The 14290-nt window shown below is 42.9% G+C and overlaps 3 protein-coding genes across 3 annotated transcripts; 1 reads left to right on the forward strand and 2 right to left on the reverse strand.

Moving 5' to 3' along the window:
* Nucleotides 1-298: 298 nt before the first annotated feature.
* LOC118423220 (mitochondrial tRNA methylthiotransferase CDK5RAP1-like) lies at nucleotides 299-5955 on the forward strand. The gene is made up of 11 exons (XM_035831288.1): nucleotides 299-764; nucleotides 1120-1254; nucleotides 1562-1772; nucleotides 2381-2501; nucleotides 2636-2768; nucleotides 3051-3151; nucleotides 3553-3706; nucleotides 4114-4244; nucleotides 4511-4660; nucleotides 4962-5102; nucleotides 5342-5955. The coding sequence occupies exons 1-11, from the start codon at nucleotides 392-394 to the stop codon at nucleotides 5456-5458; spliced, it is 1767 nt and encodes a 588-aa protein (XP_035687181.1). The 5' UTR covers nucleotides 299-391; the 3' UTR covers nucleotides 5459-5955.
* A 311-nt stretch (nucleotides 5956-6266) lies between these two features.
* Nucleotides 6267-8176, reverse strand: LOC118423218 (leukocyte tyrosine kinase receptor-like). The gene is made up of 4 exons (XM_035831286.1): nucleotides 7864-8176; nucleotides 7253-7426; nucleotides 6987-7073; nucleotides 6267-6673 (listed from the first exon to the last, which is right to left on the reverse strand). Exons 1-4 carry the CDS (start codon nucleotides 8012-8014, stop codon nucleotides 6363-6365), a joined length of 723 nt encoding a protein of 240 aa, XP_035687179.1. The 5' UTR covers nucleotides 8015-8176; the 3' UTR covers nucleotides 6267-6362.
* LOC118422158 (tripartite motif-containing protein 3-like) lies at nucleotides 8171-8980 on the reverse strand. Its single transcript, XM_035829675.1, has one exon. The coding sequence runs from the start codon at nucleotides 8978-8980 to the stop codon at nucleotides 8192-8194; it is 789 nt and encodes a 262-aa protein (XP_035685568.1). The 3' UTR covers nucleotides 8171-8191.
* Nucleotides 8981-14290: the final 5310 nt, after the last annotated feature.

Genomic DNA, 14290 nt, shown 5'->3' on the forward strand with positions numbered 1-14290 from the left:
TGAGGCTGTTACAATTTTCTGCTTTGTGATTGGTCGATCTTGCTGAGATGAATTTGCTATTCCCGCCAAAGTAGATGCGTATAATTTTACGACAGTTATTGTGGCACAGTCAAGTAAAAAGGATATTAAATAATCTTATTTACTGGAAAATAGGATCGAAAAGTCTTACTGGTAACACTGATGAGCCTACTGTTCAGCGAACCTCCACAACATTCGCAAAAATGGCAGCTGCAGACAATACCGCAAAACGGGTTGATTTATTTCCAACATGGCCGCCGTCATGTAATAATTTTTTTTGGCACGCTGCAGTCGACAATTTTCACGTCTTTTAGATGATCCTGACTGTTGTTGATAACCAAATCGTATACAATTTGTTCCGAACAAATCAAAGATGTATTCTACATGTTTGAGAATGAACTTGATCGCTTCCATGCGACCATATCGCTCGGTACAAAAAAGTTTACAAGGTCAATTCCGAACTTGCTGTGCTGGTCACGGTTCCGACAAAATACCAACAAACTCTTCTACTAAGTTGAAAGATGGTCCGTCATTGCAAGACTTTTTGAAATACTCGACAGAAGAACTAAGACCCGTAGAAATCGGTGAGGAAGATACTGTTCCGTACTTGAATGAAGACGATATGTGGGGAGGAAGGCGGAAGGTTTATTTTGAGACGTACGGCTGCCAAATGAACGTCAGTGACACAGAGATTGCCTGGTCAGTGTTGAAGGATAGTGGCTACCAGAGGACCGAATCTGTCAACGGTAAGTATCCCGAACTGAGCTACCGGTACAGGTCAACACCAGTTCAAAGTATAAGTAATACTGCACTGATAGGAGATAAGATAACTAAGGAATTTGCGTTTTCCTTGCGTTTTGATTTGACGTCATAAAATTTATGCATCCAAGGAGGTTGATGCATCATACAACACCCTTGATACAACCTAAATAATTATGAAACGAAGAGAGCTTTCAAACATCCTTTGAAGAATTGTTTGTAAATGTCATTCTGATTAATTTATTGAGTAGAAAGTTATTATATCATACATTACATGCATGGACAGCAGGAAAGGATGATCTTGTAATAAGTAACAAAAGAGTAATTCTGTTTGTTTTACAGATGCAGATGTCATCCTTGCTGTGACGTGTGCTATCAGGGAAAATGCAGAGCAGAAAATCTGGACACGTCTACAGGAGTTTCGCGCAATGAAGACAAGAAGAAACAAAAGCAGACCTCTTAAAGTCGGTGTCCTGGGTAAGGAAAATTGTGTTGACATCTTACGTGAGTTGAGTTTATTGAGTTGCCCTTTTAGCCCCTAGTAGGGCTAATATTTCAGGGCTAAGTTTCAAAATTAATTGCCAGTGGCTAATCTATTTTAGCCCAACATTTTGCAGGCTTTTGATACAAATCTATGTAGCTGATGGTGAAAGCCAATTCCATATGAAAGGTTCAGGGGCATCTGCCTTGAATGTATTTTTTGTGCGAAAAGAGGATGGCATATTTGCTAATTCATCAAAATCTGTGTGTTGAAATAAGAGAGTTCATACCCTTCTCTGCCCAGGTTGTATGGCTGAGAGACTGAAGAAGGATCTACTGGAGAGAGAGAAGTCAGTAGATCTGATCGCCGGTCCAGATGCGTACAGGGACCTTCCCAGGCTGCTGTCAGTCACGGAGTCAGGACAACAAGCCGCCAACGTGGTGCTGTCATTGGACGAGACATACGCTGATGTCATGCCTGTCAGGATGAACGCAGGGGCACCTACTGCCTTTGTGTGAGTATTGTATTGTGGGTCTCTATGTCTGCAGCCAATGTATATGCAGGGCTCGAAATACTGGGTGCATGTGCACCCAGGTGCACCCAAAATTGGAACTGTGCACCCAATTATTTTCTGTGGGTGCACAGGGTGCACCCAAATATTTTCTTGGGTTTATGTGTGTAAAGATATCAAAGTATACTACCGGGGTAGTATACATCATATTCTTGACATCTAACTAAGTGTTAGAAACATAAAAAGAATGTCTGTCATGGTACTTGTTTAAGAATTTGATAGCATGTAACTAAGTTTGGTTGTTAGGTTTTTCTGACATTCTACATAAATTTAAGTGGTGCACCCAAAACAATTTTGGTGCACCCAATTTTTTAAGCTGGGTGCACCAGTGCACCTAATCCCAAAAATGAATTTCGAGCCCTGTATATGTATATGTTGTACTTGCAGACAAGATACTGTATCATAGTGTATGTATGGTACAGAATGTGACCTAAGAATATAGATGTTTCTGAAAGCTAAGCTGTAATAGTTTATATTCTCTGAAATTCGCTTTGTGCTATTCCTATGTACTCTGGTTTGAAATCTTTCGTCTCCCATTTTTGTTCCTTCAGCTCCATCATGCGAGGATGTGACAACATGTGCAGTTACTGCATAGTACCTTTCACTCGTGGGAGGGAGAGAAGCCGACCAATCAAATCAATCCTAGAGGAGGTCAGGGCGCTGTCTGGACAGGTACTAATCAAGAGCTTCACAGAATTGTTGTGCAACCTTGGACATATTGTCTTGTACTTTTGTACTGATTAATGATTAACCATTTCATAATAACACTCAGAGAACAAAGTCTACTTGTGGTTCTGTTTCTCCAGGGTGTAAAGGAGGTAACATTACTGGGACAGAATGTCAACAGTTACAGGGACATGTCAGAACAGCAGCATCAGCTGGCAGACAGCCCAACCAACCTCAGCGCTGGCTTTGGCACTATCTATAGGAAGAAGAAGGGTAGGGACCATGGAATGTGCACTCAGAAATGCACCACTGCTACTTTTCTTCTCCATTCAAGGGAAGGTCACAGACCAAATTTGTGGAATCAAGATGCTAATGGCTATCTTTACACAGATGGCTATCATATTTCTGTTGAGTTGTAAAGTTTCTAAATCAGCTGTTAAGACTGATGGTGGAACATGGCTGTGTTTCGACAATTAGAACGAAATTGAAATTAGAATGCAATTGAATGATTGAAACCTCCTTGGCTCATTGTTGTTGTGTCTGCCGCCTTTCTAGGAGGACTGCGTTTTTCTGCCCTGTTAGACAGAGTTGCCCAGGTAGACCCAGAGATGAGAATAAGGTTTGTTTCTCCACATCCAAAGGACTTTCCTGATGAGGTGAGTGGTTAAAACATTTCTTACTGCCTTTACCATGTATACAATGTCTCTTACACTACCAATACCAATTACATTCATAGATCTACATTGTTAATGCATGCAAATGTAAATGCAATGTAAATGTTTGTATGACAGAAATACTGGCTTGTCAAATGGGATACCTGGTACATGTAACTGACTTTTGTATTTTGCTTCTAAATCCATGGAGAAAAGTGTTTTATTTTTCATTCTAATATCCTCCTCAGTTAATTATGATTATATGTTGTTAGGTGTTAAAGATTGGAATAAAAATCAGGATTTAAGTATATCAAGGCCTGTCGTGCTTACAATGCCTATTGTTAAGTAAATCATGTGCATGTACAGTCCTGACTGTCATGTATTTTATTGTCCCATGTCTCCAGGTGTTACAGCTGATTCGAGACAGACCAAACATCTGTAACCACCTGCACCTGCCAGCACAGAGTGGCTCGTCCCAAGTGCTGCAGAGCATGCGGAGGAACCACACCCGTGAGGCGTACCTGGAGCTGGTACAGCACGTCAAGAAGGTCATACCAGGTCAGCAGGGCCAGTGTTGTGGTCTTGACTACACATCAGAATTTTGCTTTTGGAAATACAGTTTTAGGTCCTTATTTTGGAAATAATAAAAGGAACCATTGTTTGTAATTATCTATATATGTATGAGAAAATTAATCTCGAGGCAGATTTACTAGTGGCATGAGATAGCATCAAAGCTGGCTAAGGAGCACAGCTGGCCAAAGGGAGTTATCAGCCACAGGTAGCACACTCCTAGGCCGGCTTCAGTCCTCTGGCAGCTTTTGTTACTATCTTATGCTACTGTAGGATCTGCTTGGAGATTATGAGAAATGAGAAAATTCATACCAATTGATATGACAAGGTTGTTAGATTATTGATGTGGCATATGAAACATTTTATCATGTTCCTGTGTTGTACCTGTTGTTTAGATGTTTCCCTGTCCAGTGACTTCATAGTTGGGTTCTGTGGAGAGACTGAAGATGACCACAACCAGACCCTATCACTGGCCAGACTAGTCAGATATGACAATGCATACCTGTTTGCTTATAGCATGAGAAAGGTAACACTTTTACTCTGCGATTTTCTGGTGGTTTATTGATTTTTCTACTTAACATTTGTTGATACAATGTTCTTGATAGACGAACAAATTTAGTTAAATGGCAATAGAAAATGTACCATGTATGAAAGTGATCCCCTGTCAACCTATTACATGTAATAGTAACATAAAGGCTGGAAATATAAGATATTTTATATTATCTCTTTCCATACTCATATGATTATACTATTATCTTTGCTAATTATAGGTGTTATTTTGTTTCTGTACAGAAAACTCATGCCTATCACAAACTCATGGATGATGTGCCAGCAGATGTGAAGCAGCGCCGCCTAGCGGAACTGATTAATGTGTGCAGGCAGGGCATGGCTGAGGCCAATGCAGAGAAAATAGGACAAGTCCATCTAGTGCTGGTGGAAGGGGTGAGTGTCTATCCTTAACAGAAACATTGAAAAGTTCTAAATGTTTTTTGTATCAAATGTGTCAGATGCTGCTCCTCCCTATCTCAGTGGAGAAATTTGAAGTAACTTGACCTTTGTTCAGATGACTGATAACCTGGTATCTTTCAGGTCCCAGTTTGTATCCACTTTTGGAAAGGTAGTGACTTTTGGAAAGCATGCACAGACTGGGAACGGATGGATACCAACCTCTTATGCAGGCTATTTTGTACCTCTTTAGGTTATTTTATCTCCGTATAAAGCAAGATTGACATTTTGTGTGCAGGTCAGCAAAAAATCAGCCAGTGACCTGGCTGGCAGAAATGATGGAAACACAAAGGTCATCATCCCAAATATGGACATCCCTGATGAGGTCGGAGGTCAGAAGAGCTCACCAATGAAAACAGGTGACTACGTTGCAGTCAAGGTGGGTTTGGATTGTGTCTCTTTCACCAATCTTGTAAAGGTAATTACAACTGTAACAATTCTCCTAACACTGATCAAAAGGTCAGTCAGTTAACCAGTTTACCATTATGTAATCTTTCTCTCAGTTTTAACTAAACTGTTTGAATCTTTTTTAGAACATCTGCAGAAAGCGAGATGATTTTTAGTAACTGTTTTCTGTGTTGTATATTAAGATAGATGCAGTTGTTCCTTTTTTTTCAGATAACATCCTACACCTCCCAGGTGCTGAAGGGCATTCCATTGGCTCACACTAGCCTGCAGGGGTTTCGCTATATGGAATTGCAGGGACAAAGAGCAGTCAACAGTGCTCAAACATAATTGTTAAGAAGGACATATTGCAGCAATTGCATATGCAGAAATTCGACATAAAACTTAGTAAAAGTATGAGAGGAAAGATGGAAAATAAAGTATGAATTATTATTTATTGACATCAGTTATTGAGAGGCTGCTTTAATGGTGATGGACAAGGAAGGATTTTTGGAGGTATCTTTTAGACCAGACATTACACCACTTTCTCTGTAGTAAAATGGCAATACAAGCAACTTCCATCCTTGCGTATAGATGCTTAGTTGTAAAATTCTAATGGTCAACAAAATGAGGTTCATCCAGATTTGAAAATAAGGACTGTTCCCATCTGTTTTGGGCTGACTAAAGGAGAAACAATATCCCCAACATTTCACTCATGGTACCTTGGATTGCTGTACTAGGCATATACATTTTCATACTTGAGTAGATAAGACTTGGAAATTCTACAACTTGATATAAAAGTTCTTACTATTGTCTGAACTTCAAACAAAGCTTTTGAATACTTCTGCTCTTTCGTTCCTCATTTATACAATACAATGTTGATTTACACACATCTAAAAATGACTACAAGTGTTCCTTTACAATGTCTACATCTTTCTGGTGATGACCACATATCCAGGTCCGTCATTTGCCCCATTCTGACAGCTTGGGTCAGTACCACAGTTGAACGAACCACCACCTCCTCCACCATTGGGATTAAGGAGAAAATTTGCTCCCCTACCGCCACCTGAGTACCCCCCTCCCCCACCTCCTCCTCCACCGGCCCCATAACCCCCTCCCCCTCCACCAAACCCACCATCAGCATTATTATTACATTCCCCACACCCTCCAACTCCTCCATTCACAAACCCCTTCCCACCTTCCCCACCATTCTCACAACCGTCGCCTCCATATCGTTTAGAACTCCCTCCATCTGTCAGCAGCCCTCCCCCTCCACCGCCCATGTTGTTACTCTTCCCTTCTGTTGCCCCCTGTCCGTTAGTTCCTCCACTGCAGCCAGTTGTTCCATAGCTCTTGTTACCAGTAGTGGACGCAGTCCCATTGCAGAGGGGATTATGGGTCTGTAACCAATACCCCCCACCAAAACAAACCAACCTCCCCCACCCCCAGCAATAATGAGTGGCTTGTTGTCTCCCCTGGTGACAAATGTACCACCCCCTCCTCCTACACTCCAGTTAGCCTTGTTCTCAGCACCTTCTTGTCCCACCAGGATCTTTAGAGTTTCACCTGCAGAGTAAAAAAGCGACATCAGATTTTGTATCTATTGCTTATCATAATCACCTATCCCTCTTGTAAGCAGAAAGACACAAATTTACCACACTATTATTTCTTCTATTTAACACTAACGTTACATGTATCAGTAGAACGAAAGCTGATTATCGTAATCAATCCTAATTTTTCGTCATGGATTTGTGATACTCTCTGCCACTGTTGACTAGTTACCTAGGTGATGAAATAAGATATGGCGTTTACTGTTTCATACTTTCACTTGAATAGACTAAAAGGAACAAGAATAGATTAAAAGGAACAAATATCAGACCTTGTTTAAGCGTAAATGTTCCATTTAGCATGGCACCCCGTCCTCGGGCGGACTTTGGGTTGTACATACCCCATCCTGCCGCAGCACCTGTCAATCAAACGTCAGGCACGTTCAGTACAGAGATCAGCTACTAGATAAAACTAATTCCATGTGTGAATTTTTCATTGTAGATTTAAATTTTTTTTTATTATCTCTCGAGCTTGATGAAGCAGACATTTTTCAATTCAGTATTACTTCACATTTGTCGACCACTAAACGGTCTATACCTGCCACCTCTATGCTGAATGCCCCCGTCTCCGGTACAGTGAAGTGCTGTATCCCGTCATGTAGCGTCACCAGGTGTTCATGGTCCTGTCCCCTGTAGTGGTTCCCCATGGTAGTGGGGCCCAGACGGCCGGTGGTGCCCAGGGTGGTGAACTTGGCAGTGCAGAATGTGGAATCTGCAGTTACAATGGTTATGGAATAGTGTTCATCAGATATTCAATAAATATCAAGCATGGTTTAGGCTAACCAACATTTGAAATGTTCAGAACCTCAAAGCATACTTTTTCCAGGCTCCCTTCACCATCGTCTTACAATCCCAATCTGCCTTCTAACTTTCACTCCTGAAGGCGAGATTCAGCACATACGACTACTAAATGCAAGTTTAATAACGCTTGAAAAGGGGGGAATTAAGAGGAAATAAAATCATTTCATGTGTGGATGACACCCATTGAAGTGACTTGGTGGCCTTACGTGGAGAGGTTTTATGTTGAAATGTGTGTCAGTCAATGCGCTGTCTCAAGTTATTTTCTTACAGCTGAGTAATGACGAGATTTCTACAACAAATGCAATGATCACTTCATAAGGGGATCAACAATAATACTGAATAACCTACCAACAATGTCCCCAAAGATGATTTCCCTTTCTTTCGAATTCCTTTCCGTCTTCACATCAAACCTGACGTAACTGATGTCGTCAGAAATGTCCGGGGTTGGACCTTTCAGCAGAGACTCGAGCCGGGCCGTGACGTCAGAGTACACGTTCATGACGTCAAAGTCACTGCCATGCTCCACGACTTTCTGTGAGAAGTCCACTGTGCTGGACAGACAGCCTAAGGTGCTCTCAACACTGTCTGCTGTAGCAGAGAGCTGTTTGGAACGGGCTGCTCTGACGGCCGCTAACTTTTCTTTCAGTTCAGTCTGCTTGCGTCTGACCAGGCCACTTTAATACTTGATCTCTTCCTCCGCAGCTGCATCGATGTCGTCTGCAGCTTTCTTGCTTCTGGTGTTCAGCTCTGTTTGCTTCTCAGTTACGACACCTGCGATATCTCGGTATTCCTGAAATTTCGGCATGGCGGTCTCGAGTTTGTCTTTGATCTTTGCCCTGACGCCACTCACGACGTCTGTCAGCAAACCGTACTTGTGGTCCTTGTGCTGCAGTACTGTGCAATCTCGGCAGACGGGGTGCTGGCACGTCTCACAGAAGAACTTCAGCCTCTCATCTTCGTGTTTTGTGCAAATCGGCAGTGATGTTGGCTTGACTGATGACGTCTTGGTGATCAGATGTTCTTCAAGTTCAGCCACGCCGATGGCTTCATGATCGCGTGTACGTTTGGCACGGCGGTGGGCACGAACGCATTCGTCACACAAAAACTCTTCACACAAAACACAACCACAGCTAGCCACGTCTTCTTCACAGACATCGCAAGGAACTTTGTCATCCTCTACATTAGCCACACTCTTGTGTGTTTCAACGGTGTCCCTCAAGCTCAGGACGAAAAAGTTGTTTTTGAGCCCGGCGATACCACCATCTGGAAGTACAGTTTCGGTCCGACATGTTGGACACTGAAACTTGTCCTTCATCAGTTCACCTTGTTTCCCTACAAACTTCTCCAGACAGCCCTTACAGAAGGTGTGAAGACACGGCAGGACCTTGGGATCCTTAAAGGGCTCCAGGCAGACCGTACACTCCAGAAAGTCGCCCGAAATCTGGCTGAGTATGGCTTCCGCCATTAGCACTTACACCTGCACGCCTCAGGTGAGGATGTGCGGATACAGGTACCGGTGGACTTTGAACTTTTGTTCAAGACAGGGTCATAGTGCATGCTTACAAATGCATAACGTTTCAGCTGAGGGCCGATTGGGGCTATAAACCAAACGGTATATTTTGGCCCCCTGTACCCTGGTATTATTATTATAAATTTTTGGCATAAACTATTTTGAAATGATTAATTTCAGCACTTTTCTGAGGGAAAATTGGTTTTCTTTCGGCCTTCTGCCGTGACGTCACCCCACAGAGCTCCACACCTGCAAGAGCCTCGGCTGAAGCAAGAGTTAATTGAATTTGATAAGCCAGCCAATCAGCGAAGAGGAAGGCGAAGGCTAATTAATATTCATAAGCGGGGCCTTCCAATCCCGTATATATATAGAAACACATGCATGTCGTGACCACACAGCGGACGGATCACCCTACGCCCGGTTATATATATATATATATATAAAAATAGTAGTTTGCGAGGATTTGGAGTTCACGACAGGGTTATTTGGACGGTAGCAGAAGGTACGCGTTCCTTGAACGCTAGGGTACAAGTCTTTGTCGATGAATTTTGCAACATTCTGCGTGGCAATATCAATCATTTTCGGTAGATTTGACCTTGGCAGGGTCAGTTGAGACAATCGAGGAAATGTTACTTGGCGGAAATCACGGGAAAATTGGCCAGTTTGCGTTTAGTTTTGATACGTAAGTTTGACAGTGGCGAGAATGATTATTTTCTCATCAATATTTCTCGTCAGAATGTTTTGAACTGTAAATCTAAACAATTGGCTTACCTGTGCAATGTTTATATGAAGAAAGATCAGTGGGTACTGAAATTATGTGTAACTTATTGCTCTTAAGTCAATAGATCAGCATTTTCTCCACTAGTGGCCACCTGTCTATAGTTGGCACATTTCTCTCACTGGACTGAATTATTACAATAAGGCAATATTAGGTCAGGTTTCAGGAAAAAAATATCGACAGGGCGGTAAAATTCTTTTAAAAGTTTGAGACGTCGCCATTTCGGTAATGGCTCATGCAAAACAAGAAGAAGATTTAAGTTTTCAGCTTGAAGAAAACAAACACTCCTACTACACAGTACCTACACCTGCTTGATAATTAGTAAATTAAAACTCATGACCAACTTTAATAAAAAAAAAATCACTGCAATGATAAATGTACCCACATCACAATGAGCTTAAAACGGTACTTGGACCCAGTTATCGTACTGAAAATTGTTGAATTAATGGCTTCATGTCATTTCATGATGAAATTTTTCTGAACGGAAGGTGTGGTGATTTCTCTCACTTTCGAAAAAAAAAGGAGCTGGCGATTCCAAAGTTTGTTTGTTTGTTAATGCAAACCAATTGGTAGTTATGCCTAGGAGCTCCTGTGGAAGAGTACATTCTTCCATATGGGCATATCGGGTAAGCTCCATTTTGAACTGAAATCAATTCACAATATTTGTTCATTTTTTGGGAGAAGTTACTGTTAACGGTGCACACCCCATTTCTTCCGCGACCGGGGATAGTCCCAAATTATTTTGGAGTGAGGGGATTTAGCATCCGTTTAGTGCCCAGTTACTTAGTGTAAAATTAGCGTAGCGGATCCAAATCGCTGCTAGTATAAAATTCGACCCCTATAATGTTGTTTTCGGTAAGTTTTTGTCGACGAATCTTGGCTTCCGGGTATCGCTCCGCGGACGCAAACGTCATCGCTACGGGCTTTCGAAATGCATTAGGATATTCATTATTGTGAGATTTTAGGTACAGTCAAACCTGTATTAGGGGCCACCTCTACAGAGGGGTCACCTGTCCATAGTGGCCACTTTTTGTCGGTCCCTTGGGTATTTTATCTACAAGTTACCACCTCTATACAGAGGCCACCTGTCTATAGTGGCCAAATTTGTCCGGTCCCTTGAGTGGCCGCTATAGACAGGTTTGACTGTACTAGAATTTTCTTGTAAATCAGATATGGTACATTTTTACTTGCATGCTGTATACTGTATAGGTGTAGTTCCCGGGGACAATTTTGTTTGGAAATACCGGTACGGCGTCGTTGAAAATAGTCTCTTCAGTTAACTAAACGTTTCAATGGGGGCGAGAAACTGGGGTGTGCCCCTAAAAATTACACGGGCGCTCTTCCTAGGAAGAGCGCCCGTGTAATTTTTCCGACTACTACTATATCTGCGCGATTCAACCTCTGCTTGGAGAGTACCTAAATGTTCCATTTTCGAGCAGGGGTTATTTGGGACAGTTAAATGTTGCATGGGAAAAGGTATGGCTGAAATATGCTGTATTTGCTCCTAAGCAAATGTCGGCCTTTCTAGTTTCATTTCAGATTGGGATACAGGTGACTGAAACACATCTATGTATACTCATAGATATATGTTAGGGACATAAATTCGACTTTGTTTGCGGTGAACTGTGTGGAAACAATCACGATACATGGAGACATTGCGCAATCGCGAGAAAAACACCATATTTTCCATTGAAATGTTATGTTAGAAATAGCATGTTTAACTCGCTTGTGCATTATACATCCCCGTACAAAAGCACGCGCTCTTAATGAACTTGAACATCTAGTAGGTCCCATACTTGAAGGCGGCCCACTGCTTTTTTACCTGGATCCTAGCGACAAGCTCCTTGTGAGGTCAGACGTGTTCCCGACCTATGAAGGCCTATGTTGTTGCCGAGGTGGGTTCAGATTGTTACTTTGTCAGTTATCTCGTAAAAGGTAGCTGCAACAGTTACAGTTCTTCTATTGTATTTTCTATGCTGTAACTAAGGTTAATGAAGCTATTCCTTCTTCTTTTTTCCAAATAACATCGTCCACCTCCCAGGTGCTGAAGGGCATTCCGTTGGCTCACACCAACCTGCAGGGGTTTCGCTATATGACAATGCAGGGGCAAAGAGCAGTTAACAGTGACTTGACATTGCTGTTAATTTAGATGCGCATATTGTAATACTTGTACAAATACAAGCTGGAAAATGATTTATGACTACCATGTTCTACAACTTACTGTAAATGTCATGACTACTGTAACAGGCTAAGCTCAGTCTGTGCTCGATGGGCAGCGTTTATCTTTGCAATATGATATAATGTAGATTTACACTGTTTAAAAGATGGTGACTACAAAGTATCTCCTTACATCTGTCTGGTAATGACCACATATCCGGGTCCATCGTTTGCCCCACCCTGACCGCTGGTTTCAGAAATGGAGCAAAATGAACCACCACCTCCCCCACCACTTGGATTACTCCACTCTCCCCTACCACCCCCTGAGTACCCCCCTCCTCCACCCCCTCCACCCCCACTCCCATGAGCCCCTCCCCCTCCACCAAACCCTCCATCAGCTTTAGAAGAATACCCAATCCCTCCCACCCCACCATTCACAAACGCCTTCCCACCTTCCCCACCATTCTCACAACTGTCACCTCTAAAATGTTTAGAACTCCCTCCATCTGTCAGCAGCCCTCCCCCGCCTGTTAAGTTACCCTTCCATTCTGTCGCCCCCTGCCCGTTAGATCCTCCGCTGCAGCCAGCTCGTCCATAGCTCTTGTTTCCAGTAGTGGACACAGTCCCGTTACACAGGGGGTTATGGTTATGTGATCCCCGCCCTTCCCCTCCCCCACCCCCGGCGATAATGAGTGGTGTATTGTCTCCCCTGGTGACAAATGTACCACCCCCACCTCCTACACTCCAGTTAGCCTTGTTCACTGCACCTTCTTGTCCTACCAGGATTTTCAGAGTTTCATCTGCAGTATGAAAACAGATAACTGTTAAACATAAGATTTTGTTTTCAGTACTTCTCATAATAAACTATCTTTCTTGATTACGGAAAGACAAACATTTTACCATACTCCCCTGACAACCTTTCTGTCAGTGCAAGTTACTAGAACGAAAGCAGATAATTTGTCATTTTTCTCTGCATACGCTCACACCTCTTCTGAGATTTGTACTACTTGCACTGCACTGCTCTACAGATTGCTTGTCAACGAGAGACCGGTGAAATTAGGTACAGTGTCTACACATGCACAGTCTTACTAAAACAGACCAATAGAGAATCTTTTGAAACGCCGCACCTTGTTTAAGGTTAAATGTTTCCCTCAGTACGGCACCCCGTCCTCGGGCGGACTTTGGGTTCTTCGAATTCATACCCCATCCTGCAGCAGCACCTGTCAATAAAGTTGAATCAACATGTTAATCACTTTCAGTACAGCCTCGGAAACAACAACAAGAAATATAAAATGAGAACACAGATACTGAATGAAAAAAAAGATTTATTAACAAAGTTGTAGCTGGACTCTTTTCTTGATGATATCAGAACTGCACCCCTAACGCATCGATTATTTCTGGGCGCCTGATTAAGAACAGCACACTGTACATCAGTTTGATTTGTTATTAAAATCAATCCCTACCCGCTGTCTCTATAGTGTACGTTCCGGACCATGGTACAGTGAAGTGCTGTATCCCGTCATGTAGCGTCACCAGGTGTTCATGGTCCTGTCCCCTGTAGTGGTTCCCCAGGGTAGTGGGGCCCAGACGGCCGGTGGTGCCCAGGGTGGTGAACATGGCTGTTCGGAAGAATGAATCTGAGGGGGCAGAGGTTATGCTATAGAGTTCATCGAATATTCAACAACATTGGTTTAAGCTGAAAAAAGTTAGGAAATGTTGTGTGTCCTAAAGCCCCCTTTACAAATCAAGAATTTAGCTCGGCCGAGTTGTCAGCGAGCTCTAAATCACGAGGAGGCATGACCCTGATGCCTACAAACAAATAGCAGGGTTTCTTCGTCGGCATCAGGGTCATACCTCCTCGTAATGTAGAGCTCGCTGACAACTCGGCCGAGCTAAAATAATACCAAATAACTGTACCGACTATGTCTCCAAGACTTATTTCCTTTTCTATCTTTTCTGTCTTCAGATCAAACCTGACGTAACTGATGTCGTCAGAAATGTCCGGGGTTGGACCTTTCAGCAGAGACTCCAGCCGGGCCGTGACGTCAGAGTACACGTTCATGACGTCAAAGTCACTGCCATGCTCCACGACTTTCTGTGAGAAGTCCACTGTGCTGGACAGACAGCCTAAGGTGCTCTCAACACTGTCTGCTGTAGCAGAGAGCTGCTTGGAACGGGCTGCTGTGACGGCCGCTAACTTTTCTTTCAGTTCAGTCTGCTTGCGTCTGACCAGGCCACTTTAATACTTGATCTCTTCCTCCGCAGCTGCATCGATGTCGTCTGCAGCTTTCTTACTCCTGGTGTCAAGTTCTGCCTGTTTCTCATTTATG

Source organism: Branchiostoma floridae, chromosome 9 (genome assembly GCF_000003815.2).
Source record: "Branchiostoma floridae strain S238N-H82 chromosome 9, Bfl_VNyyK, whole genome shotgun sequence".
Classification (NCBI taxonomy): Eukaryota; Metazoa; Chordata; class Leptocardii; order Amphioxiformes; family Branchiostomatidae; genus Branchiostoma; species Branchiostoma floridae.